The following is a 26,291-nucleotide window of genomic DNA, read 5'->3' on the forward strand; positions in this document are numbered from 1 at the left end:
CAGCAAAAGGGGCCTCACATCGCAGGTACCCCTGTACTGTTATAAATGCAGTCACAAGACAAACTCTTTTCTGTTTTCAATGCTTCCTCAAAGCTACTAACAGTATCATTCCATAATGCTGTCATCCCAGCAAAAAAAATGAACAATCTCACAATAAAACAAAGATCACTGCAACCATCAGCAATACTTACGAGTAGATGAGCCGTTCTGAAACTCTTCCGGCTTTTGTTTGCGTACGATCCCTTTCTGGAAAACCTGCTCCCCGGAAGGCACAGTGTTTTTTCTGCAGCAGAGCAGGTTGTGTTAAAATACGACTTGGTATGCATGACTTGTATATATACCTTCCTCATCATGTAAACCATCGTGTAAATCACTATAAATCCGTTCAGGCTTTTACATGGGATAACAGCACCCTTCCACTTGGAAACATACCAAAAATAGACAGCCTGGATGCTCCCTGTACATTGATGGAACTTTTTGCTGATCCAATTTCTTAACTGACAGGCTTTGTCAATCTGTTAAATCGATCCAGCAAAAATCCCACTCTGCATAGTAAGCATCCAGGCTGTTGCTGTTTGGTATATGTGACCCTCCACCACAAAATGAGTCGCATGTCACATCGCGCGGTTCTGCGCTAGGCTTAATATAAGTCCGGGGGGACTGTGGTAAAAGTGTGAGGGTCACCTTAGTCACAGGCTTATAACTCGAAAAGTTTTCGCTCTTTTCTAAAACGGTTTTTACCACTGGATAGAGCATAAAACACTCAAAATCATGCAAAGATGACATGCGACTCATTCAGTGGAGGAGGGTCACATATGTCCTAGTGGCAGAATACGCATATATATATATATAATTGTCCCATGTACAAGGCTTGAAACGGTAGAAGGTGAAAAAGGAGGAAAATTTGTTTTCAGAACTTAATTTCAGATTGGCGAAACAAAGCAGAAGTGCCCAAATCTATGCAATCTGGTGCATTCTGGGCATAATTTTGACTGAAATACAGGCAAGGGTGACAGGTTGACAGCATTTTGCGAAGAGGGCAACCAGCTTTCATTGGAGGAAATTCTCCTGTATTCTGATCGTTTACACACGAAGGATCATATCTCTAACATTTCGAAACAGTCTTACCTTGATGAGAGAAAAAAGCACCCTGTATGTATATACTGTCTAATTTAACCTTTAACATTTCACACACAAAAACTGTCACTTACTCAGTGTGTTTGTCCCGCTGTTTCCTGAAGGCTTCTGCTGGCGACTCTGTCGGAATCTCAGGAATCCTTTGGTGATTCTTTTTCTGAGGAGCATGACGTTTGCTCTTACGTCCTGTCTCACCTTCACTCTTCAATCTGGGCACTTGCCTAAACCAGCATGAAAAAACAGTTTATTTTGTCAGTCTTTGCAACAAACCAAACCAACAAACCAACCAAAAAACAAACACTCACAAACACACACACACACACACACACACACACACACACACACACACACACACACACAAAACACACAACAAACTGTATTCTTGCATTGATTCAAGCTTTCACTGTTTCACGAGACAAGTTTGTTTCTAAATGTCCGATCAAAAAGAAATATTCAAATAAACAACAGAAAGATGCTATATCATGTTCGATGTGTAGTTCTTTTCATAAATCCCAAGGTATTTGCCATGTGTTAATTTATGCTCCTCCCATACGAGGAAACAAAGAGGCCCTCTGTAGTCCCTTGGTCTCAGAATTAGGTTGATCAAAATGCATCCGTCATCAAATTACATCCGAATGCACGGAGAATTCTGGCTGGTCACAATTGCATTCTCTCGCTCAGATAACACTGGACAAGTTTTCCAACAGAATCTTACAAAAATTATTTTCTTGTGTCCCTTCTCACCTCAGATTTTCCAACTGTGGTATCGCTGAGAAGTCCTCTCCGTCTTCATGCTTCAAGGCACCCTGAAACAAGCAATTGTTTGAAGGTTACTTTCAAGCTACAGCATGAAGTTGAGGATAAAAAGATAATATTTAAAACCTTCACAAATCTTAGAACATTCAGTTTGATAAAGGAGGGAGGATTTTTTGCTGAAACAATTATGCAGATTGACATAATTACCTGTCATTTACGAATTTCATTCAGCAAAAAAATCTCCATGTACAGAACGCAGCGGGGGTGTTGATTTTTTTTATGTGTATCCAAGTCTCAGGATCTTGTTACCCCAGAAAAAAAGCTTGGATGGAACTGAGGTGATTTCCAAGACATCCATCAAGGGAATAAAGGTAATACTATTTAAAATGAATTCAATCTCTACTTCGTGATCATCAAGCCTTCACCTCATAGATCTGGAACTGTGTGAGAAGGTCAAGGTCAGCACCCTGGCGTTCCATGTGTCGCTGTGTGATACGATCCATTCCCTGTTCTTCAAGAGCATCAGCCACATCGTAAAATATATCCTGTTCCGGGATAGCATTCAGCACCTGCAATGAAAAACACACTTTGATGATAAAAACTGACACCACTCATCAATAGATGAAAGAAATAAGCTCTTTTAATGGAAGTGTGCTTCAGCATGCTACATTTCACACACTGTGAAAATGTTGACACTAAACCCGTAAAGACAGCTCAGATATTTAGTGTTTTCTTCCTTAGGAACAAGGAAGTATTTGACAAAGAGAACTCGAGCAAGTTACTGTTACTGAAAATACATGAACTTCAAATTATTTTCTAATTGAAGATTACATCAATCTGTTTAGTGTTAATGCCTTGGATGTTACATCTGCTTTGCAATTAAAGCGAAGAAATCAGAAAAATGACAGACAAAGATTCAATTAACACCTACACATTCTGAAACAATTAAATCTTTTATCCATCAAATACCCAATGTGATTATAGACCCGGCCTCACCTTGTTGACAAGCGTCATAGCGTAGACGAGAAGTTCAGAATCTGCTCCGTCCTTCTCGCTGAGGATGGCCATGATATTGGCCCAGGGTTTGAGACCGCGGCGAGCGTCCACGGTGTTGATTGCGCGCAGAAGCTGCGTGGCGTTGTTGTCTGTGTACTCCACAAACACCAACAGAAGCTTGAGGGCTGTCTTCACCACCAGACGACCCTGGGAACAAGGAGGAAATTGTGTTGTTTTTTGTTGTTGTTTTTTGTTGTTGTTTTTTGTTGTTGTTTTTCGTTGTTGTTTTTTGTCTATCCTGACTTAGTTCCTTGTCCCAGTATGATCTCACACCGCCCCGTCCCAGCATTCACTGCTCCAAATGGTGAAGTTGACAATGTTGTTTTTTGAACATATTGTACTTCCTACGGTAAGCAAAACTAGTGTGGGGGGTTTCTGATAAATAGTTTGTTCAAAAGATTAGAACTCTGCACAGGAAGCAGTCATTGTGTTGATTTTTGGTATGAGTCTGATGATAATAATAATAAATCATTCTTTTATAGTGCTGTTCACCGCCAAATGGCAGTCTCATGGCGCTTTACATTAGACATTAAAATTCAACATTTTACATATAAAGAGTTTCCTTGTAAGAAATAACATACAAGCATTAAACTTCCTTTTTTTTAAATTCATAGACGACCACTTATAGTTATATAAGATAATGTAGAAAAATTGTTTTTAAAAAGATGAAAATACATAAGATAAGTAATAGACACATAGTTACACATAACAAGTCTGACAATAAAACAGAACTTACATAAAAGCGTAAAGATCTAACACAGAACGAAGATGTAACACAGACTGTGGGGCAACAAATTAAACAACTAACAACAGGCATACTGTATTATAATAATACAGTCTCAGCGGAGAGATGGTATCATCCCATATCAAACCCCTGAGCAGATCTGGTGTAGTAAGCAGAACTGTTTTTATGGGAAGTACTAGCCTGTGCCTTTAACTAAATACTGCCAACACAGCACAGAAGCTGAAATGGTTACCTTGGAAGCCAAGAGTGTGTAGAGCCACTGTATGGTGGCGTTGTGGCGGATAACTCCTTCCATCCCATCCACATACAGCATGACCTGACCCAGAGCTGAACACAGAAATACCATGATGTTAAAGCTCTCATATGCATCCCTCTCATATGACGTCATCAAAGACATTTATAAAAAAAAAATGAGAGAAAAACGTCTGGGGATGCCACACTCATAATCTCTCATGAAGATCGGTCCTGTAGTTTTCTCTGAATCGCTCTACACACACACACAGACCGACACACATACACCACGACCCTCGTCTCGATACCCCCTCTACGTCAAAACTTGACTAAATGTAAAAAGGAGACACGCCAGTAACCACGTTAGGTACTTTTTTTTTATCAATATTTCGGCAGATAAAACTGCCTTCATCAGGATGGTAATGTACAATGTATGAAGACACAAACAGGCATTCAATAGAAAGGCATGGTATAGAGGAACACACAATTACAAACAAATTCACACACTCATACATACATTCTTTCTTTCCCATCTCCTTTTCGTTCATCCCCCAAATGTCTTGCTCTCCATCCCTCTCCACACCCCCTCCTTTTCAAAACATCCCCCTTACAACTGCACCATGCGCACCTCTAAGGATGTAGTTCTGGTAGTTCTGGTCAGCTTCGGCTCCCACTTTGATGAGGCAGTCGAGGCCATCGTTGTTGACAAACTCGTGGACCAAGTCCTTGTCATCCTGACATAAGACAAATGCAGGGCTGGTCAAACTACTCTTGCTTCCACTTAAATAAACACCAGGATCAGCTTAATCGTGTGGACCAGCATCTATAAAATGTGATTTTTCAGCACTATCAATCAGATGATTTGGACAACATTAAATAAAATGAGGGATAGAACAATCGATCATTTATTTATTAAAAATTGAGTAAACAGTATAGTTAACTTTGGTTGGATGAAAGCAGTGTGCGTGTGTGCGCATGTGCATGTGTGTTGGGCGGATGTTTAAACATAGGCTTTGTGGAGAAAATGGATGAAACCCACATACAGCAGTATGAAGAACTGAAAATACAATCAAAATAAACAAGAAAGTGTCTTAAAAAAATGTCAGTTACCTGGAAAATCTGCTTGAGTGAAAAGAGGGCTCTTCTGAGTTCGCGCCCAGAAGAATTCAAAAGTTTTTCTGAAACAAAGTGAACAAACATTCTTTTTAAAAACAAATCCTCAAAAAAAATTAACCTGTGTTCAACATTCAAAATCACAATTAACACATTCCTCAAAAAAAAAATAATAAAAAAAATTAACAGGTACACATGGACATCAGCTGCACAGATACAGGTATATGAGTTTAAAACCAGACAAAGCTCACAAAGCAGACCCATCCACACATTCCCCTACCCACCCATCCCTCCCCCCCCCCCACACATACACACACATATACACTCCCCACCCAGTCCCTCTTTTTCTTATACTTAAGAAACCATTAGCTACTACATGTACTTTGAACTGTGTATTGATCAGATCCGATTCCCCCCAGAAGCAAAAGTACTCTCATTCACTGTGCAATGACACATAATAGTCTGTTAACATGAAAGCAATGCCAACCAAAACGTGTTCCTTATTCTTTCTTTCTTTATTTGGTGTTTAACGTCGTTTTCAACCACGAAGGTTATATCCCGACGGGGAAAGGGGGGGAGATGGGATAGAGCCACTTGTTAATTGTTTCTTGTTCACAAAAGCACTAATCAAAAAATTGGTCCAGGGGCTTGCGGCAACGTAGTACAATATATTACCTTACTGGGAGAATGCAAGTTTCCAGTACAAAGGACTTAACATTTCTTACATACTGCTTGACTAAAATCTTTACAAACATTGACTATATTCTATACAAGAAACACTTAACAAGGCTAAAAGGAGAAACAGAATCCGTTAGTCGCCTCTTAAGGGATGCTGGGGGGTAAATTCTTCCCCCTAACCCGCGGGGGGTGTTCCTTATTCAAGCAGCTGACAATAACATTCCTCTAGCACTATTATTGGGCACATACAAATCCAAAAATACTATAAATAAATGAGGGTATTCTCTGTCTGGCAGTGAATATCTTGTTTCAGGCAAGGAGTGGGAGTGAAGGAGACAACCAAATTCTTATCTTGCCAAAAACACAGTCAAAGGAACACAGACTTCACCCACAGAAATCTCTTGATGAGAGAAATAGAAAGAGGAAACAGTACAAAGATTGATAATGATTGAAGCCCTACGAATATTACAGTTCTATCCCACAGGCATGCACTCAGAGAGAGAGAGAGAGAGAGAGAGAGAGAGAGAGAGAGAGAGAGAGAGAGCATGTGTGTGTTTGTGTGTGTTGGGGGGGGGGGTGTTCTGAATCAGGTCTGTGTCTGATGGTATACCTCTCTCTCTCTCTCTCTCTCTCTCTCTCTCTCTCTCTCTCTCTCTCTCTCTCCTCTCTCTCTCTCTCTCTCTCTCTCTCTGCACGGCTGGTGTGTGTGTAGGTGGGGGGGGGGGGGGGTGCGTATGTGTGTCCCTCACTGAAGCCCTGCGCATGTTTCAACCGTGAAACTTCTTCCACAAGAGCCCACACGTCCACAACAATCATGTTAGTTTTGGCTAGAAGCCAACAAGCCAGAAAAATCACAAAGTAATCCCTCTTACAAATTTCTGATCGATTAGGTAGGAGTAAAAAAAAAAAAAATACCGTGAAGCCGGTGGAGTACCGAGGTGGCCTAACCGGGGCCTATTAACGGAAGCAGGGTTTTCCCACACACGGGGAGATCAAAGTTGTAGCGACTGTTTAATCCTCTCAACAAAGCCGGGAGTCAATGTGAGCAAAGCCAGAGCAATGCTGGGACAAGGTGCTAGAGGTTATCATACCTCACTGCCTGCCAATATTGTTGAGCTCTGCAAACACTTACACCGCTACTACAGGTGTGAGATTAGTGGTGTTAGACTCGTTGGATAATTATGAAGAAAGGCTGTCGCGTGGGTTCCTTCCGTGTGTGTTTTATTCCGTACATCCTGTGCTCTCTCAGTCTGTCTCAGTCTCAGTCTCTGTCTCACTGTCTCTCTGTCTCTGTCTCTGTCTCTGTCTCTCTCTGTCTCTCTCTCTCTCTCTCTCTCTCTCACACACACACACACACACACACACACACACACACAGGCTCACTCACACACACACACACACACACACACACACACACACACACAGAGGCACACCTATAGCATACACAGAGCAACACGTATCACACTAGTAATACCATGCCTACCGAGACATCCCGGCTTAAAATGTTCCTTCTCCCTTTTCCAAAGGTTAACACCCACCAGATTCTACTCCAGCAGTGCAATGTAGCCTACATCATAATCCGTGTGTGCACTCACAGAAGAACTTGCACAGAATACAAAGTTTACCCCTCTACCTCTTTTTAAGACTCCATGAACTGACTGACTGACTGACTGGCTGACTGACTCTGACTCTCTCTCTCTCTCTCTCTCTCTCTCTCTCTCTCTCTCTCTCTCTCTCTCTCTCTCTCTCTCTCTCTCTCTCTCTCTCTCTCTCTCTCTCAAAACACACGCAAGAAGAGTCATTTCATAATAATCCAGCATAAGCCGCGAACCAGACATTCAAGTGTGTTCGACTAAACCGATGAACCCGTATGTCACAACGCCTTTTCTGAACGGCTTAACACAACAAGGCCATTAACCCAGTCTGCCTCGCATAATTTTTCCTCATAAATCCAAACCTGATTTTCTTCTGTCTCTGCGATTTCTGAGAGCAACGGGAGTTAATCTGCTTCATTAGGTTTCCGTCTACAGGTACCACCCAGAACAGGTCGATACACACCGCGATACGGTCGGAAAGTCAATGAAGCGTGACAAGCCACAAAACACCGGGTCAGTCATACCCACCCCCCCCCCACACCCACACACACACACACACACACAGTGACACCTAGGACCGTGCCTGCAAAACCCAAATCCTCTGCAAAATTGCCCTAGGTCCTCTGTATAGCTGTTGATGAGTAGCTTCAGTGACAGTCAAAGCTGACTTTTCGCTGTTGTGAAACAAGATGAATTCGGGTTTGCCCGAAGCATGCACACTGATTAAAGGTCACTGATCGTTTGGCCCGACAGGATAAGACACTGATCTCCGAGTCTGGTCGAGAATACAATTTACCTCCACTGAAACTGTAACAAAAAAGAAAGGAGGCGTTGTCACTGAGCAGCTGGGACAGGCTGATCTTCCTTACCCAGTGTGGGATTTTCAGTGGGGCGACCACCCCCAACCCAGCGCGTCCCCGGGTGGCGGATAGGGGAACGGTCTTCAGATATGGAGATCAGCCGCTTGCGGCCGCGGACCAAACTGGCGGTGTTTCCTACCAGGGTGGAGTGGGGTAGCAGGCGGCACTGCTACCCTCTTTGAAATGCTCCATCGTCCATTGACGGGACTCATCTAATGCGATTAAGGGCGCATTAAAACCCTAGCTCCGGCCGGGTGGGATCCCGGCAAATCCTCCCCCCTGTGCTCTCAGGGTAGGACGTACGGGGCATGAGCTAAGGGTGAGGTAACCCCGACAGAAAACCTCGAATGCTGAAGACGGAGGACCCGGGCCGCACGGCGCATTCTAACAAACCACGGGTACACGCGCTTACGCAAATGATGACACTATCACCGCGAACGCCAAGAAGAAGAAGTCACTGAGCAGGGGTGACTGCTTGAAATGTTCAACCATCGAGAATTGAGAATCGATTTAAACTGTTGATCTCTGTGTTCAAGCTGCACAATTAGTCATGTTAAAAGGTGTAATCAAAATTACTTAACAATTTGAACACTCTGCGAACGACAGAAAAAGAGACTTACTCAAATTCTGTTCGCTTACGTCGTCTTCTAGGTAGATTCAGATACTGCTATTATTTCAACCAAAGAAGGAAAATCTGTCCTCAATTTCAATGCTGTTTTATCAGCGCAAAAAAGAGTTGCACTGTATTCGCCAGGTGTCCAGCGCAAGAAGCAATATGTCATCCTATACCGGGTGCGTAACAAAAGGTAGCTGTCTTGTACAGGTGTGATGTATTACTCTTCTGGGCGACATGTGACATGCACTTTGATTTGTTCATGTACGAGGAAACTTTGTGTCAGGACCTGGCAACAAAAGGCTTTTCAGTGGCGCTGTTCAATCGCCGATTCATATATATCTTAATAGAAAAAAAACCACCCAGTCCAGACAAGAAAGGTAATGCAAATACTTAATCAATTACAATGCAGAGAATAGCACTGTACTTCGATGTGATTGATCAGCTTGTCGCCTTCTCAGCTACAACGTACAATTGAAAAGAAAAAAGTCTCGACAAGACAGCCAACGCAAATACTTCATTTATAACAATGCAAACAATATCAGCTAGCGCACTTTGTTGCACCACCCTTTAAGACCACCAAAATCTAAAAAAAATTACGGCCTAGAAAGGGGGAATTCTTAAAATGAAGGTAATTGTAAGACGTAATGAACAGAAAGTTTAAAAAAGGAGGGACTTAAAAAGGAGGAAGATCGTTAAAGGGGGGTACTACTGTATTTAATAACAATGCAGAGAACAGCTGTGGTCTTGGCTGTGTCTCAGCGTGTCTGTCCTTTCAAGTTCTTGCAACTAGAACGTCACACTAGATTTGTTATTTGATACCTGTTACAACTCAAGGCAAAATCTACTCTCTCACCAACAAGAAGACTGGTGGCTTCGATATCACAAGCTCAAGACTGGATTTTTGTATGCTCTGTTGTTGTTGCTAATACATGATGATAAAGGTGAATTGTTGTTGTTGTTGTTGTTGTTGTTGTTGTTGTTGTTGTTGTTGTTGTTTTCGTTGACGTTGTCGTAAATGGTCAATGATAATGAGTTGTTGCTTCATGCACATACAACTCGGATAAAATTATGTTACCTTCAAGATCATATTCGACGATCTATGACAGGGCAGACCAACCATTCTTCAGTGCCAGCCAACGACTTTTAAAAAAAAAAGGAGGGGAGGGGGGGGAGGTGAGGATGGTGAGGGCAAGGGCAGGTGGAGAAAAAACGAGAGCTTAGAATATGCCGCCTTTCTCCGTTTATACAGTTTACAATATCTATTCGGATCACTCAAACACGACCATTCAGTCGTTCCAAAAGAGGTGACTGTACAATTCGATGAGCTATCGTAAAGATTTATAGCCCACATGTGGTCTCCTGAGACTATTCTGTCAGAGAAATGAGACTTCTTGAGTGTTCTCACTTGGAGTGTGACAACATTTGATCACCCTGCCAGGTCAAGGGTATCGCTCCTTGAAAACTTTCTCCCCGACATAAAAGGTATAGTAACCTATACTTCCATTCGAGAGAGGTACCAAGAGGTCTTGTGTAAACAAGCAGCTTGTCGAAATCCTGACAGTAAGCCGGGGGTTTTAAAGTGGGTACTGATCTATCTCGTATTACCTCCACCTCACTCCAATCTCCAACCGCAACCAGGTGTCAAAGACGAAGTTTCGAGGGACGTTTTCAGTATGTCATCTAAGGAGAAATGCAATACGTGAAAGTATGATAGACGGAGAAAGATGATGCTTTGCACAGATTGGGTTATGCCCCTAATGGCTTTGTCGCGAGGGCGTTAAACTTAATTTCTCTCATTCACAGAAAACTCTCAAATCTAGATTCATTCTGATAGTACACTTGTCCAAGAAGTAGAAGAAGAAGAAGAATGGTAAAGGAGGCCGAATGCCGACAAAATCTTCGACAAGAACACAAACTAAAACGTGATATAAATTAGCTTGAAAAACAATGTACACACTGCGCAAAGTATTCTCATACATCCTCTACTTGACACATAGGGTGTCACAAAGTATGCATGAATTCAGGACTGCATTAGGTCCCGACACGCAAAATGCAAATGCAGACAAGGAAGAGGATACTCAGATGGCTATTAAGATTAGACAAGCAAGTGAAAGTGTGCCAACAACCCATGTCAGCGCGTCCTTTGGAACTCATCAGCTGTGATGTCCTACTACACACAAGAAATGAAGGCTGTATGAGGAATTCGCTTGAAGAAAAATACGTGATCTTACAAACAGGAGACTGGAAATGTACTATGTATTCACCATCCGTGTTGACGAACCCAAGCTTATGTGATAAATAATACATCTACTTCTGACCCGGGTAAACCAAACTTCAAAGTCTGTAACGTGTAAAGTGCCCCCACCCCCCGTAATGCACTGCAATGCACCATTACAAGACAAGAACACTGTCACAAATATCGAACGCCTGTCTGACCGAGCAATAGAAGAAGAAGGTGGGTGGGGCTGAAGGGGTAGTGGATGGTGGGTTGTGGAACGATTATGAAACCAACTGTAACGCCGGCAACAGACCATGAAATACACGCCAAAACAAAATGACACAAGCCACAGTCACTAAACTGTCTGTACGCAATATAGTACATGTAATACTAATACTGTTAGATTTCCCTCACATTACACATGAATGATTTCCGCTTCCCAAACAGCTCGAGGAATTAGGTAAAGGTTGGTTTCAACCACAGCCTATGCAGATCGCTTTCCCGGATCAATGACACTGCGGTAATATGTGATCGGCTGTTGCTGCAATGAAGCGAGAGTAATGCAGCTGTGTCTGTCCCACGGCTCTAAATCATTCCTGTGTTTACAAGGACTAGCGTTTGTTGTACATACGCTGACCGCTTGGACGCAGAACCGTTACGTGGGAAACTGTGGCCGTTTACAAGTGCCTTTCGGTGCGCGCATGCTTAATTGTAGGTGGTAGATTTTTGTGTGCAGAACTTAGATTGATCTTTTCCAGTTTGAAAAACGTGTGTGCTAACTTCGGCAGCATTCCGACGTTGTCTCCATTTGCTGTCCTGTTGCCGGTTCTAGACAGTGTTATGGTTTGCCTGCTGAATACACTTGTTCGAAGCAAAAAATTAGTCTCCAGTATTAAATGGCTTATCTTTACGTATATTCTCAAGTAAATAAACAGAAACTGCGTCTGAATTTCCCGCATGGAACCGTGCTGTTAAAATACTCTCTTAATGAGTCCGGCAGCAGCTGGAAACAGCACTTACATCGGAGTTAGAGTCAAGAGATAAGACAGGTAAACGAAACACCAGAATCAAACCTCACAGCTCTTTCAAGTCGGTATCAAAGACCGTATTCAGAGTAAAGAGCCGGTTTGCCCAAGCGACTTTCACAAGCCAATCTTTTCGACAAGTTGGAGGGGTGAAAAGTCGGTTAAAATACTGTAGCACACCCAATAATCGACTCGGGTAAAGCGAAATAACGGGTGAATGTCCACGAAGCCAGATGTGGAGATTATCAAAAACTCATCCAATGTTATCGAAGACATCTAAAAATATGTTTTCCTCTTCAGGAAAGGAAGCGATCGACCATCCTAAAAGAAGCTACAGCTAGCCCCAGGCCGCACCAAGAAGCACCAATCAATTAAGTAAACATCGTGTTTCCACATACACTAGATAATCGGCTGCTTCCAAAGGCGAGACTGCTTCGTCTACTTCAAAAGACAACCTTTTTTCTAGAAAAGGAGAAGACACCGCAAGCAGTACGGGGGAAAACGACTTAAGAAGATTTGAAGACCGTAACTGAAAGCGACCAAAACATAGCTCAGTTGGTAGCGCGCTGGATTTGTATTCAGTTGGCCGCTGATCAGCGTGAGTTCAAACCCACGTTCGGCGGAAATTTATTTCTCTGAGTCAACTTTGTGTGCAGACTCTCTTCGGTGTCCGAACCTCCCCCCGTGTACACTACATTGGGTGTGCACGTTAAACTTAAAGATCCCACGATTGACAAAAGGGTCTTTCCTGGCAAAATTGCTTAGGCACAGTTAATAATTGTTTACCTATACCCGTGTGACTTGGAATAATAGGCCGTGAAAGGTAAATATGCGCCGAAATGGCTACAATCTACTGGCCGTATAAAATTTCATCTCACACGGCATCACTGCAGAGCGCCTAGAACTGTACCCACGGAATATGCGCGATATAAGCGTCCTATTGATTGATTAAACAATTACAAAATGGAGTCAAACTGAATTAAAAGGAATCGGTGTAAAGTGAGAACCCGGGGTTGGCCTAGGATGACGGACTTCATCCTCACTGACTGATCTACTCACCACCTATAAGTCGCTTATCCAGCCAATATTTCTGTATAAATGCGTGAAATGGCTTTTCCATTCCAAAGAAGCTTTTCATTGACAATAGAACGCTGATTTTCTCAAATACAACCAAATACTCTCCTTTGGTCACCAAGACTGATAATATCGTCCAGCGGCAACCCTTCCAATTCCAACATGTTCAAAAGAGCAACGGAAGTCGATTCTGACAGTAGCCTTTACAGGTCAAATACCTTAAGACTACTTTGCCTAAACAGCCAGTAAAGCCGGAGATGCGAAAGACCTCTAATCTTCGTCTGAATCAAAAGAATGACCGCCGTTATACCGAGCCGATGACTGCCTTTGAAAGCCAAGTGGTTCGGTCTGTCAAAGTGACCATTTCCTTTCCAGGGAATAAGCCACTGAGATCAAAGACAAGTGTTCTTGTGTCCAGAAAGAACTGACCTCAGCGAACAGTTCAAACACTTGTCAGAGACCCCACTTGACTTCTGACGTAGTGAAATGAAGGGCCCACTCTTCTGTCACTGTAGAGCTTGCTGTCCTGTGCTATGCAGATCGCGCGAGCGAGCCCAAGGTTATTTTTCAAGTGTCAACTTTGTTGACAAGAGCGGCGTTGAAAGAAAAACACTGACGCATGCTGACAAATAAATGTTAAAAGAACCAGTTCCCCTCAATTCAGACTGCCCTCTCAATGCTCGCTTCCTTGTCAAAACAATTTTTTTTATACAAATTACCTGTAAACACACACATGCATTCACAAACACACTTTGACGCACTTTTAACATTTTGACACACACACACACACACACACACACACACACACACACACACACGGCATATATAAGCTCTCTTTATGTCTTGAAGTCAGTCAGTCACTGACTGAGACAGTTCTGTCTGTCTGTCTCTCTTAAAACCCTCGTAAAATCAAATTAAATTCTCTGTGCGTGCGTGCACATGCCACGAACACTCAACACACAAATCATGGCTCTATCAATCCCAAGCCCATCTAAACAGCACACTTCTAAGTGCAGTAGGTTGCAAGCAATGTCACCCCGTGCTCGTACCTTTACGAGAAACTGCTTACTGAGCCAGAAAAAAACAGGGGGAGAGTTATGCAAAACAGCTGTTACACCTGAAGCTTGTGACGCCACAGCTATGTTTAGCTCGCCCTCCTATCTCCTGGCATGCGCAAATTTTGCTATTCCACCTAATGGTTAAAGGGGGGGGGGGGGGAGAGAGAGAGAGAGAGAGAGAGAGAGAGAGAGAGAAGCAGAGAGGGAGGCAGAGACATATTCAGAGTGTGTGTGTGTGTGTGTGTAGAGAGAGAGAGAGAGAGAGAAGCAGAGAGGGGAGGCAGAGACATATACAGAGAGTGTGTGTGTGTGTGTGTGTGTGTGTGTGTGTGTGTGTGTGTGTGTGTGTGTGTGTGGAGGGGGAAGGGGGTTAATTAGAGTCAGAAGAGACTCACATATCCTGAGATTGTTCTCTGAGTCAATGAAGTTTATTCGAATTTCGTGAGGGGGTGATTCAGTGAGAGAGGGAACTCATCTGTGGTTCTTCTCCGTGTCGGTGATTCTTGGGGCGACAACAGCTTATTCGATTTCTTTCGTTTTTTGTCCTGAGTGGAATGCGGATTAGCAAAATAATAGGTACAACTGAGACGAGAACATGCCAGCTGTCGATCTCTGATGTTCATGTGCGTGTCGCGCAGAGCAGTAGGCTAATACCGCATCGATCTTTTCAGCCAGGTGCGATATTGCATACGTTGTACGTGTTTCTTTTTGTGGCGACATGTATTGTATTTTATCGGCTCTTCTGCCCCCCATCCCCCTACTACACACACCGTGCATCTTCCCATCTGCCCCCCCCCCTCCCCTCACGTACACGTACACCATTCTCGGTTCAACTTGGTTCTAGCTCTACTAGCAATACACCATTGGTATAGTCGAAAACTCACAGGAAACAACCGAGAAACGCCTGCACATTAGTGTTTTACGCTATCACAAGAAACGCATACAACTTTGGCATTTTCCAAGCTTTCATCTGACCTTTCTTAAACCTCATTCATGTAAGCTTGCGCAACGCATACCTTGCAGTTTTGGTTATGGAAAGGATTTTTTCGTAAAGTAATGTACAGTAAACAACACTGCCGTTTACAGTATTATATAGTTAGCAAAAATTTTAGAATTAAACGATACGTAACTACTTTTAACTTCAGCTGGTGTACTGGATATCAACTGGACATTTTGAGATGCATAACACCACGCAAACTGTGACATTGAGATGGCAATACTGAATTCCGGCGGGGACATCAGACTTGGTCAAGCTATGTTGTCTGAGAGCACCCATGCCCAACAAAGTCAGATTCAAAAGGGCAAAGGCACCACTGCTTGATTCCGTCTATCATAACATTCCACAGCAAGTCATCTAGAAAAACGACGTTGTCCAAGGCTGCTATAAAGGTAACCTGTTTTGTTTGCTGTCGCGAGCTATCGACTGCCATCCCCATACCTGCTTCTTTCTTTCTTTCTTCAGAAGTAACACATTCTTTCAGGTTTTCCTCATTTCCTTCGTCCACAACTTTGGCAGGGGTGTGTGTGTGTGTGTGTGTGTGTGTGTGGGGGGGGGGGGGGGTGGCGTGAAGTATCCAGTGCTTTATTTTGTGAACGGGACTACATGTTGGCAAAACACTATACACCATAACATTTCCACAAACGTATCGGCTCTTCGCCGTACAACAATCTACTCCAATAATCGAAAATTCCACGCGCGCGCGCACGCGAATTTTGGAGATTTCTGCTATTCTGAAGTTTTCTTTCCCCCGCCTTCTTAACTCCTGTCCCGTTAGCTATTTCTTGCACTCTCTCTTCTTCAAAGCAAGCAGCCAAATGTGTCCCATTCCCTGCAAATGACCCCCCGTTTCCTTCCCTCATTGTCCCAGTTTCCCTCTTTCTCTTACTTCCTTCCTCTCCCCAGCCCTTTAGCTTTCCTATCCGTGCAGTTTGCGGTGTAGCAGTTGAGGTTGAAAGAGGGGGAAGGTGTGGAAACAGCGGACCGTTAAAAGACGTATTTGTGGAGAGTGGTGGCCGACACAGGTGCTGTGTGTGGTGCTCGCCAAGGACCGATTCCCTGTGACACTTTCCCTGTTTGGCTACAATGCTGCGTTGGAAGAAATGGAGACTGTCGATAAGTCTCTGGGTGAAATTGGAAGCAAACCCTTGTGTAGTTTGATTATTGTGCTGGACGTTTGGTGTAGTACATTAGTGTGTGGTATGTGTGTGTGCGGGTGGGGGTTTGAGAATACTTACATGCATGCTGATAGCAGTGGTAAGGAGAGAGGGAGAGAGAGAGAGGTGCACGCGTATACACACACACACACACACACACACACACACACACACAGCGGACGATGTCGGGCTGTTACCAGTCGTGGAAAAGTCAACAGTGTAACGTTCTACCCTCACCTTAAAACACTCGCACGTGATATATATATATATATATATACGACTAGTGTCTGTGTGTCTGTGTGTCTGTGTGTGTGTCTGTCTGTGCGCGATGCACGGCCAAAGTTCTCGATGGATCTGATTCAAATTTGGTGGGCTTATTCAGAGAGACCCCGGACACAACCTCATCGATGAGATATTTCAACACGTGCTCTCAGCGCGCAGCGCTGAACCGATTTTGGTTCCACCTCAGCTATTTTGGTTCCACCTCAGCTACCCGGGCCCCCATACCGACACACCATAGCCGCTACACCACATCACAACGCCAAAGTTCTCGGTGGATCTTTTTCAAATTTGGACACCGTATTCAGCTACACCCCGGACACAATATCATCGATGAGATATTTCAACACGTGCTCTCAGCGCGCAGCGCTGAACTGATTTGGGTTTTTGTGTTCATTTCACCATTATAAGTAACTCTTCCTTATCTTCTCCAGTGTTTGGCGTTTATCTCCCTTCCTTCGTGTGGCTTTCCCGTTCAGTTGTAAGTTACTACTATTTTTAGAATGTCACTGCGCTGTCCACTGCGCTGAGCGTCTTCGGATATTCCCGGCGTTCTGTTACTGTTACTATTTTTAGAAGGTCAACGCAGTGTACAGAACGTAAATTGGACCCGTAAATTATCCTCACTGTAAAAGTGCAAAGGTCGAATCCATTTATAGCCACGCAAAAAATACACTGTCATCTATCTCTCTATAGATACGGCTTCTCTGTGTTTTTGTGTGTGTGTGTGTTTGTGTGTGTGTCTCTATGTGAGCAACACCTGTGCATTGTTCAGTTCTGTTTGTGATGTGGTCTGGCGGCTTTTGTGTAATTTTATGTACTGGCCTTCCTTTGAGAAGCCATAACTTGCTCAGTCCTGTTTGAGTGGAGTTCGCCTCCACAGGTGATTAACACGGCTACATTCGTCGACAAGGATGTTACTCGATATGGTCAGGAATGGCATTATGGCCACTGAATCATTTTCGTGCTGTTCCCATTCCACGAATCTGGGAGGGACCTAAGCTTGGCGGGTCCATTGTTCGGACCCGGCGAAGCCGGCGTACGGCTCTAAGTACTTCTTCCCGGCGAAGCCGGCTACCCGGCGAAGCGGGTATTCATTCTAGTATATATATATATATATATATATATATATATACACAAACACCATATCAACAGGACATCGAACCATGATACAGTGATTCACGACAGATAACATACAAATTGCTCAAACGCTGAGCAAATGGAGAGAGAAACTGACACTGAACAAACACCAGAGAAAAACAATCACACAAAAGATCACATAATATCATCACAAAGACAGTTCATTTGTACTCACCGATTATGGCATGAACTCGGACGGTAAGTTGTGTTCTTAGGATAAGTGTGTTTTTTCGTCTGCAAAAGAAAAAAATCAAATCAGTCAAACAAAAGAAAAAGTGGTCAAAGCATGTTATACTGTCACTAGCTGAGCACAACTTTGAATATCACTTTTGTTATATACATATAACTGTCAGAATAAGACAAACAGGTCCTTTTCAAAAGTATCAATCTGGCGGTACTTACAACATTTGAACAATATCTTCATTTCAAACGTGATCTCGAACTTTGATTTACTTTTCCACCAACAAAATCGTGATTTTATATGAGAGATCAGATCTTTTTAACACTGACACATCTTTTCAAAAACAAAAAGGTGTCTTTCAGTTTCAATTAGTGAAAGCAGACAACCCTCTTGGCCAACCTCTGCTGACCTACGACCAACTGCCAGATCTAGATTAGCTCTGCAACCTAATTTGCGCTGGACAACTAAAACAGATTCCGCGGTGTCTCAGTTTCTCGGCAGATTGGTTTATCTCCGGTCACTAATGAAGCCAGATGTCCCAATATAGGTCCCAGATACCTGAGAGGACGTTAAGCCTCATAGTCAGTCAGTCAGCCAGCCAGATGGAACCCGCAGACGGATTGGCAGACCTAATGGGGACGATTATAGCGCAAGAATAACGCGAAAAAGATAGTACATATATAATCTACAATTGCAAGCAGAAAATGACCACCCGTTATTTTGGCAAGATGTAAGTCAGGCATTGGGTTCAAGACAAGAAAAAAACTCCCCAGTTTTGTTGCATCACAATACAATAACCATAGTTTATTCTAACAACTCACCCCCACAGTCTAAATTGATCTTGAACTAAAGTTAACATTTTGAACGACAATATCAATGTTGCAATAATGCCTCCACGTTATTTCTTCTTTTTATTCATGGCCTATCGTTTCTACAAAATCAACAAACACGTGTGTTTTGCACAAACGTTTAACCCACAGCTGAAGGGCCACACAATACGAACTGCACAATAATAAAGCCTGCAAAGGGCCGTAAAGTACAATAATAAAGGGCCCAGCATATAGATGCTTAAATGATGGTACATGTAAGCGTACATACGGTGTACATACATTGCTAAACACAGCTAAAATAGTAAGCGTCGTTGATGTAAAGATGCCAGCACTGGAAATGATGCACTGTTACTGATTAATTTTGCAAAGGTGCGCGGGGGCTGCAGTTATCAAAGGAGGGCAGGAAATGGCTTCTCGGGTTAAATTATTTATAGCCAACCGCAGTTAACGGCTGCTCCCAGCGCATCTTTTATCAGATGCGGGTATCCTTTAGTGGGTGTGTTCCTCCACTATTTTTTTAACTTTAGGTAAACAACGTTGCTTTGAGCGCATCATCATTTATTTAGCTCTTTGAATAGGGTTGTGGGGGCACGCGCGTAAAGTGCCGGTGTGCGTTTGCGAGTTTGTGTACAGGTGTAACACGAAATTTTTACTCCACGAAAAATTTACTCCGGAGTAAATATTTCGTACGAAATTCTTACTCCGAGTACACCTTTCGTACGAGAAAAGAACTCCCCTAGGCAAGACAAAATTACTCCCTCCACAAAATTTGGACTCCCCACTTCTTTTACTTCCAGTAAAAATCTCGTACGCGAAAATGGGATGCGGGCGAAGGGTTAATGCCAATATATGATCTTGCACAAACGAATGTCGCGCTACCCCCTTCCACCACCAGGACTAACAGGGGACAAGGGAGTAAAAGTTTCGTACACCTGGCATGGGAAGTTAAATTGGTTGTGTTTGGGTGAAGTAATTTATTCGTTATTCATTCGTCAGGGGAGTAACATTTTTGTACGAAATGTTTACTCGGAACTCACCTGTCTTGGGGAGTAATTTTCTCGTGAAATGGGGGAGTGCTTTTTTCGTAAAGGGAGTAACTTTTTCGTACGAAATGTTTACTCCGGAGTAAAAAATCTCGTGGGAGTAATTTTCTCGTGTTACACCGGCGTGCTTGCGTGCCGCGTGTCTCAGTGTCTATCTGGGGTGTGTTGATAGTAGCACGGGATACCGGAGACACTGCCGAGGACAAAGGCTTGCATAAGTTGCTGAGAGAAGGAAATCACAAAGATTTCAAAGTACAAATTCCTAAGAACTTGAGTTCGTACCAGTATGCGTACCCCTCGAGAATGCCAAATTAATGTCATGCTAACACCCGGCTCAGCAATAGCTACAATTACACTTATCTTCAAGTTTTAAGTATACATATATATTTATTTATTATTAGTCATCGTTAAATGTGACTGTGATATCCACATTTATCAGTCACAATGTCGAGCTTACGCCTTGATCTGATTCCACCTTTCTCGACATTGTGACTGATACACTTGCTTGATGTGGATATCACAGTCACATCCACAGGAGCTTGTATCAAAGCGCCGGTCATTTATTATTTACTACTTCTTCCTTACAAGTGATTAGTAGTAGTAAGGATACAATAATAATCGACCGGCACTTTGATACAAGCTCATGTGGTCACATCTAACGATAACTAATAATCTCTCTCTCTCTCTCTCTCTCTCTCTCTCTCTCTCTTTCAATACAAATTCCTCAAACTTTTTACCAACGTGCACACGAAACACCATCAGAATACTATTATAAACCCTCAGTGTGAGCCGAAGACACGTATATATTATATACGGATACAGTTACTCCTTATCTTCCCTCTGACGTCACTTGGACATGAGAGACCCGTTTTATATATATATGGAACCCGCATGGGATGCGAATGTCTTTGGGCTGCTTATGTTTCCCCATAATAATCTGTGACACCGAAGGCAGCCGCGTCCCAGATAGATTACATTCATAAATTTTAAAGCGTGACTGACATGTTTCCGGTTTGGTGTGAATGGCCTATAAAAGTCTGAACTCCATATTCGTGTGTCATAGTTAACGACATATGAGCAAGAAATCAACGTGAAAAAAGATGACACACAAGAAAAGCAGTACATTCATTAAAAACGTAGAGTCGTACTTGACAAGTTAACATAATTATTTGCATTTTAATTGGTCTGCTTAATTGCATCCTTTCTTTCTGTGAGAGCAAATTTACTTAGCTATCAAGGGGCATAAATAGAGGAATCAAGGAGATGTGGATGAGTAAATGACCATTTGCAGCTATCTCTTCTTCTTTGTCACAGTTTTTGCCACATTGCACAAATGCTCTCTCTCTCTCTCTCTCTCTCTCTCTCTCTCTCTCTCTCTCTCTCTCTCTCTCTCTCTCTCTCTCTCTCTCTCTCTCTCTCTCTCTCTCTCTCTCTCTCTCTCTCTCTCTCTCTCTCTCTCTCTCTCTCTCTCTCTCTCTCTCTCTCTCTCTCTCCAAAGTCTCATCTGTTATTTTATTTCTGCAATCCACATCACACTACAAATACAAAAGTGGATGTTTTAACGATACTCCATATCAGACGCTGCGTGTTACCCGACACATCGCCTCTGCCCGTGAAACAGTAAACAACCCACGGCTAAAACACAACTACAATGTCATGCAACCCGACACTGAAACATTCCAATGGAAGGAATGGGCCAAGTGAAATCATGACTGATTGGCTAAGCAGCGTAATGACGGGAGAAAAAAAATCGATGAAGCCAGCGACACGCAATCCACAATATTGATGCCCTTTTTGCCTGCATTTCAGGCGTCTGCGTTTTCGACAATTACTCTACCGGTAAATGGCCCGGTTACAATTACAAGGTGAATAACTGCGTACCTGCCACTTAAAGGTAAATTCCTTCCAAAATAAGCGATGATGTATACTACCAGATTTGTCCAGACTTTTGCATGGAATAAGAGCATCCCTCCACTTTGACACATTCCAAAATAGGCCTCTCTGTATGCTTTCCTCGCAGAGTGAGACTTTTTGCTGTATTCATTTTGCTGCATTCACGAAGGGCCATATCAGGGCGGTGCTGCTTTGACATATAACGTGCGCCACACACAAGACAGAAGTCGCAGCACAGGCTTCATGTCTCACCCAGTCACATTATTCTGACACCGGACCAACCAGTCCTCGCACTAACCCCATAATGCCAGACGCCAGGCGGAGCAGCCACTAGATTGCCAATTTTAGAGTCTTAGGTATGACCCGGCCGGGGTTCGAACCCACGACCTCCCGATCACGGGGCGGACGCCTTACCACTAGGCCAACCGTGCCGGTCGCTGCTGTATTCATTTCACATATCAGTTACAAAATTAATTCAATAAAACAAACATTAAAAAAACTTTTCGCACAGACCAACCAGACTGTAGATGCTGTGTGTTCAAATGGGAAGGCTGCTCCTCTCCTCTATACGCATGTATAAGGCCTAGACGGATACAAGGCGATTGTCGAGGTGGTCTACACGGGAACACATGCACCTTTAGAGTGAACTCAACCAGAATAAATGTGTGGCTACTCACTGGTCGCTAAATCCCTCTAGTTCCTCAGCCTGCTCGTCGAGAGCAGATTCCAGGTCAAGGTAGGTCCCGAACTCTGCCTGGGCCCCGCCACTGTGGTACCGGTAGATCTGGAGCGCGCAATCCTCAAGCTGAAAATACATAGAAAATAAAGCATTTTTTAACACCTGGGATTTGTAGTTATAACGCGGACAGAGTATTAAAACCACCCCATCCCCGACGCTCTCTTCTTCCCTCCCGAGTCCCATTTGCGTCCCTGTTAGGTCCAGATCTGAAGTTTTATTCAGCACCTGCGTGCCGGAACTCATAGTCATATCGTCAGAATTCTGGCTTCGGGCTTGACCACATACACCCAATTACCCCCCCCCCCCCCCCTCCTTCAAGTACTTAAACCTTACACAAACACACACACACAACTTTTCCGGTATTATCTGTTTTATTCCCGGGATCTGAAGCATTCATGTGAACCCTTTCTCCATGTACTTCGCAGGCCTGGCTGACGTGATTTTTATGTTATCTTTTCTGCTTTGTATTTTTGTGTTGGACTGGCGTTGCAAGGCAAGAAAGAAACACTGTCATGTTGGTAAACATCTCAAGAAAACCACCCCGACACCACTCTCCTCTTTCACACAGACGAACACAAGCGCTGAGGCTTGCAATAACCACGACTCTCTACAGGTCTCTGTCTCTGTCTGTCTCTCTCTCCCACCTAACATCCCTCCCTCCCCCTCTCTCTCTGTGACCCACCTAACCTACTCTGACCGTTGCAAGAGACGGCCGTTGTCTTTGCTGGGGAATTTGTTTAAGCGGTACTTATCACAGAATAGAAATTAATTAAGCATCACCAATGGTGGCAAAAGAAGCTTTCGTCGAGCCATGGCAGAGCCTCTTACTCAGTAACTTCAGGGAGACTTCTCGGTACGTCTGTCGTTTCGAGTCAATACGCTGACGTACGTCTGCTCGATGCGCAAAGCTTGCTTCGACATCAATACAGGCGGACATGTAATGTATCGATTATTTGCTAATATCTAACACTAACAGATACATGACCAAGGTATGTTGACTGTAATTAATTCTTCGCGGCGACTTCCTGTCCTACCTATTCAGTTCCCCACCTATTCAGTTCTCTTTGAACACCATTCTAGCTATCACAAAGTCGTTTTCTGAAAATACCAAAGTTGCATTTTTTGTTCGGCGAGTTCCTCAACTCCAGTTCAGCGAGGGAACGCATACAATTCCACACTTTGTGATTCAATCATAGCCTTTGGTCCAATGGAACTGTCTTTTTATCGCTGCGTATGAAATGTTTGAATGTTGTACCCCTACTGACTTCGTATTCGGGATATCGGTCGGTGAAAACATATAACTTTTGCTTTCAGTAATAAAGTAACTAAATAGAGAGTTTGTATAGGGCTAAGAAATTAGCTCTAGTATCTCAATCCTGTTTGATTGGACTTCGCTGTATTCGGGATATCGTTCGGTGAAAACATATAACTTCTGCTGTCAGTAATAAAATAACTAAATGGGTGGGTTTTTTTTATAGGGCTAAGAAATTAGCTCTAAAATCTTAATCCTGTTTGATTGGACTTCGCCTCCAAAGGTGATTGTAGTGTTCCAGCACTCGATTACACCTGCAAATCCAATAAGTACTCTACACAGGTGTTACAAACGGCTCGACCAAAAACTAATATCATCCGCATTCCTCACACTCGGCGTAGACGACGGTATAAGGCGTTTATCTGCAGTCACGCAATGTCCACTGTAGGCACAATGTCTCTTTGACAAGCGAACGACGTTCACGTGGAACATACTGACAGCAGCGTTTTCACACGGGATCGAATAACTGTTATGCATGCTTCTTATTCTTTGTCTAACAAAAGATTTAACAAGAAATCTCAAATGAACATGACTGTAAAACGACAGAATCTAGAGGGTTTGTTTGGTTTGCAAGATACATTGATCAACTGAGTCAGAACTGAATAGTGTGTACGGAAATACCCCCCTATCTCTCTCTCTCTCTCTCTCTCTCTCTCTCTCTCTCTCTCTCTCTCTCTCTCTCTCTCTTTCTCTTTCTCTCTCTCTCTCTCTCTCTCTCTCTCTCTCTCTATCCGTTCACACACACACACACACAGATTTATATTTATATGTGTTTTTCAATCAAGTAATAACACTAAGCTCTGAAGACACAGTTATCACTATCAGGGCGAAAGAACATAACCGTGAGAACCACAACAACGCGAAACGTCTCTTTGTTTCGGCAAAGAACGCAAAACAGCTTTATTGCTCTCAGTTGTTCCGCTTCTGCGAAGAAAACTACATCACAATTTCAACAAAGGAGGATGACACACGGTATATTCGACTGAGACTGACGTTAATGGTTTAAGTGTCTCTCAACCACACGTCGGCTGATGTCCTCAATTTTATACAGAGCCTTTCCTAACGTCCATAACTGGCGGGAACATTGAGACTGACGCACGCAAACAATCGCTGAGCATGACAAAGTGGTGGTCAGAGAGAGGGATGGATTTGGCAGGTAATCAATTATCTCAATGTCAATGAAAAGCATGCACATCCTCGTGAAAGATATCTCCTGTCCTACATAGAAGGGCGGATTCGAGTCATTTCTGTAATCCGGCTTCGCGCGTCAGAATGCTCTACAGATATTTCTTGCTTATGCATGGGTGGCCTATACCTTATCCTATCCTCATCCTTCAGGGGATTCTGAAATCCCCCTTTTTTTTTACTGTAATTACTAATAGCAAATTCAGTTTTTGATATATTATACATACTTTTTAGTGCTGATTTTCACTTACAGAAAAACTTGTACCTGGGCCTTGAAATTTACATAAAAATCGTAAATGTACGTACAAATGTCGTGTCTGTATAATCATACTGAACCTGACTGCCCGCTTTGAGTGACCTTTGAATGACACGTGTGTATACATACATGCATATGTACTTCATTGGCGTAACTCAGATTGGTTTTAATGCTTCCCTTGTTATGCGCATTAAGCAAACAATTATTCAGCTAAAAAATCAAGGGGATTACTAATCTAAAACTTGACTCGAGATTCATAACTTGAAGCAAGAAGGTATGTTCGCGTTTTGAACTCAGGTGAATTTCGGTGTACTCTCTTGAGTACGCACCGGACGGGAGTGTTCTATACCTCTTTTATTAGTCGGTTAAAAACCGTACACAAATGAATATTGTTCGCAAGAATCGCATTAAAACGTCAGATCAGGTTTAAATTCTGGCGTCACAATAGCGCAGAGTGATTTATGCTATGCTTTGCTAGCTGTGCAAACAAAAAATTATATTGTACCACGTTGCTGTCGTCGAGCCGTCTTTGTGCGGATCAGCATAACAACAGATGACGTGTCTTGGCATATTCAACTGACACTGAATCCTCCACGAATTTAAAAGTGATTTTATAGCAAGTATACGTGCATGTAACATTAAATTGGATGTTACGTCTTCCTACCATTTCACAAAAATAAAGGCAAGCCGTGAAGTCGAATCTCACAGAGATCAAAATACCTCCACACACAAAACTGCCCGCTATAAACAACACACATGCCCTCTCCCCTCCACCCCGCTCCTCTCTAGTTCATCTAAATCGGGATAGGTGGTGAGTAGGAGAGAACTCCTGCCTCACTTTCCAAAATTATAATTACGTTTCATTGAAGAATCTTTTCACGAAACATAATACTGAAGATCAGCTGAGAAACGTTTATGCTTTTGGTGTTTATGCACTCACCAGCTTCAGATCAGCCACTGAGTGAGTGACACAATCAAAATGATAATACTATGTGTCAAAATGATTTCGTTAAATACTGTATTCATGTAAAAATGAAGTACGAGTGGTCTCAGTTGGTGGGAGTTTTTTTAAGACCCACTCTTGTTTCACTGCACTGAACCCTAGCATTCCTATTTT

At 43.0% G+C, this 26,291-nt stretch overlaps 1 protein-coding gene across 16 annotated transcripts in view; it reads right to left on the bottom strand.

The window, feature by feature from the left end:
- Window positions 1-26,291, bottom strand: part of LOC138966930 (FH1/FH2 domain-containing protein 3-like) — a 172,747-nt gene that overhangs the window by 35,514 nt on the left and 110,942 nt on the right. For all 16 annotated transcript variants that reach the window (XR_011455795.1, XR_011455804.1, XM_070339343.1 and 13 more), the window contains 10 exons: window positions 22,360-22,487; window positions 17,911-17,969; window positions 5,036-5,103; window positions 4,554-4,659; window positions 3,927-4,021; window positions 2,890-3,096; window positions 2,319-2,462; window positions 1,882-1,943; window positions 1,212-1,358; window positions 192-283 (listed from right to left, as the gene is read on the bottom strand). Coding sequence is in view for 14 of the 16 variants with exons in the window: in XM_070339343.1 (XP_070195444.1) it covers window positions 192-283; window positions 1,212-1,358; window positions 1,882-1,943; window positions 2,319-2,462; window positions 2,890-3,096; window positions 3,927-4,021; window positions 4,554-4,659; window positions 5,036-5,103; window positions 17,911-17,969; window positions 22,360-22,487 (1,108 nt within the window). In the remaining 2 variants the exon portion in view is untranslated. The remainder of the gene's footprint in view (window positions 1-191; window positions 284-1,211; window positions 1,359-1,881; window positions 1,944-2,318; window positions 2,463-2,889; window positions 3,097-3,926; window positions 4,022-4,553; window positions 4,660-5,035; window positions 5,104-17,910; window positions 17,970-22,359; window positions 22,488-26,291) is intronic.

Source organism: Littorina saxatilis, linkage group LG1 (genome assembly GCF_037325665.1).
Source record: "Littorina saxatilis isolate snail1 linkage group LG1, US_GU_Lsax_2.0, whole genome shotgun sequence".
NCBI lineage: Eukaryota > Metazoa > Mollusca > Gastropoda > Littorinimorpha > Littorinidae > Littorina > Littorina saxatilis.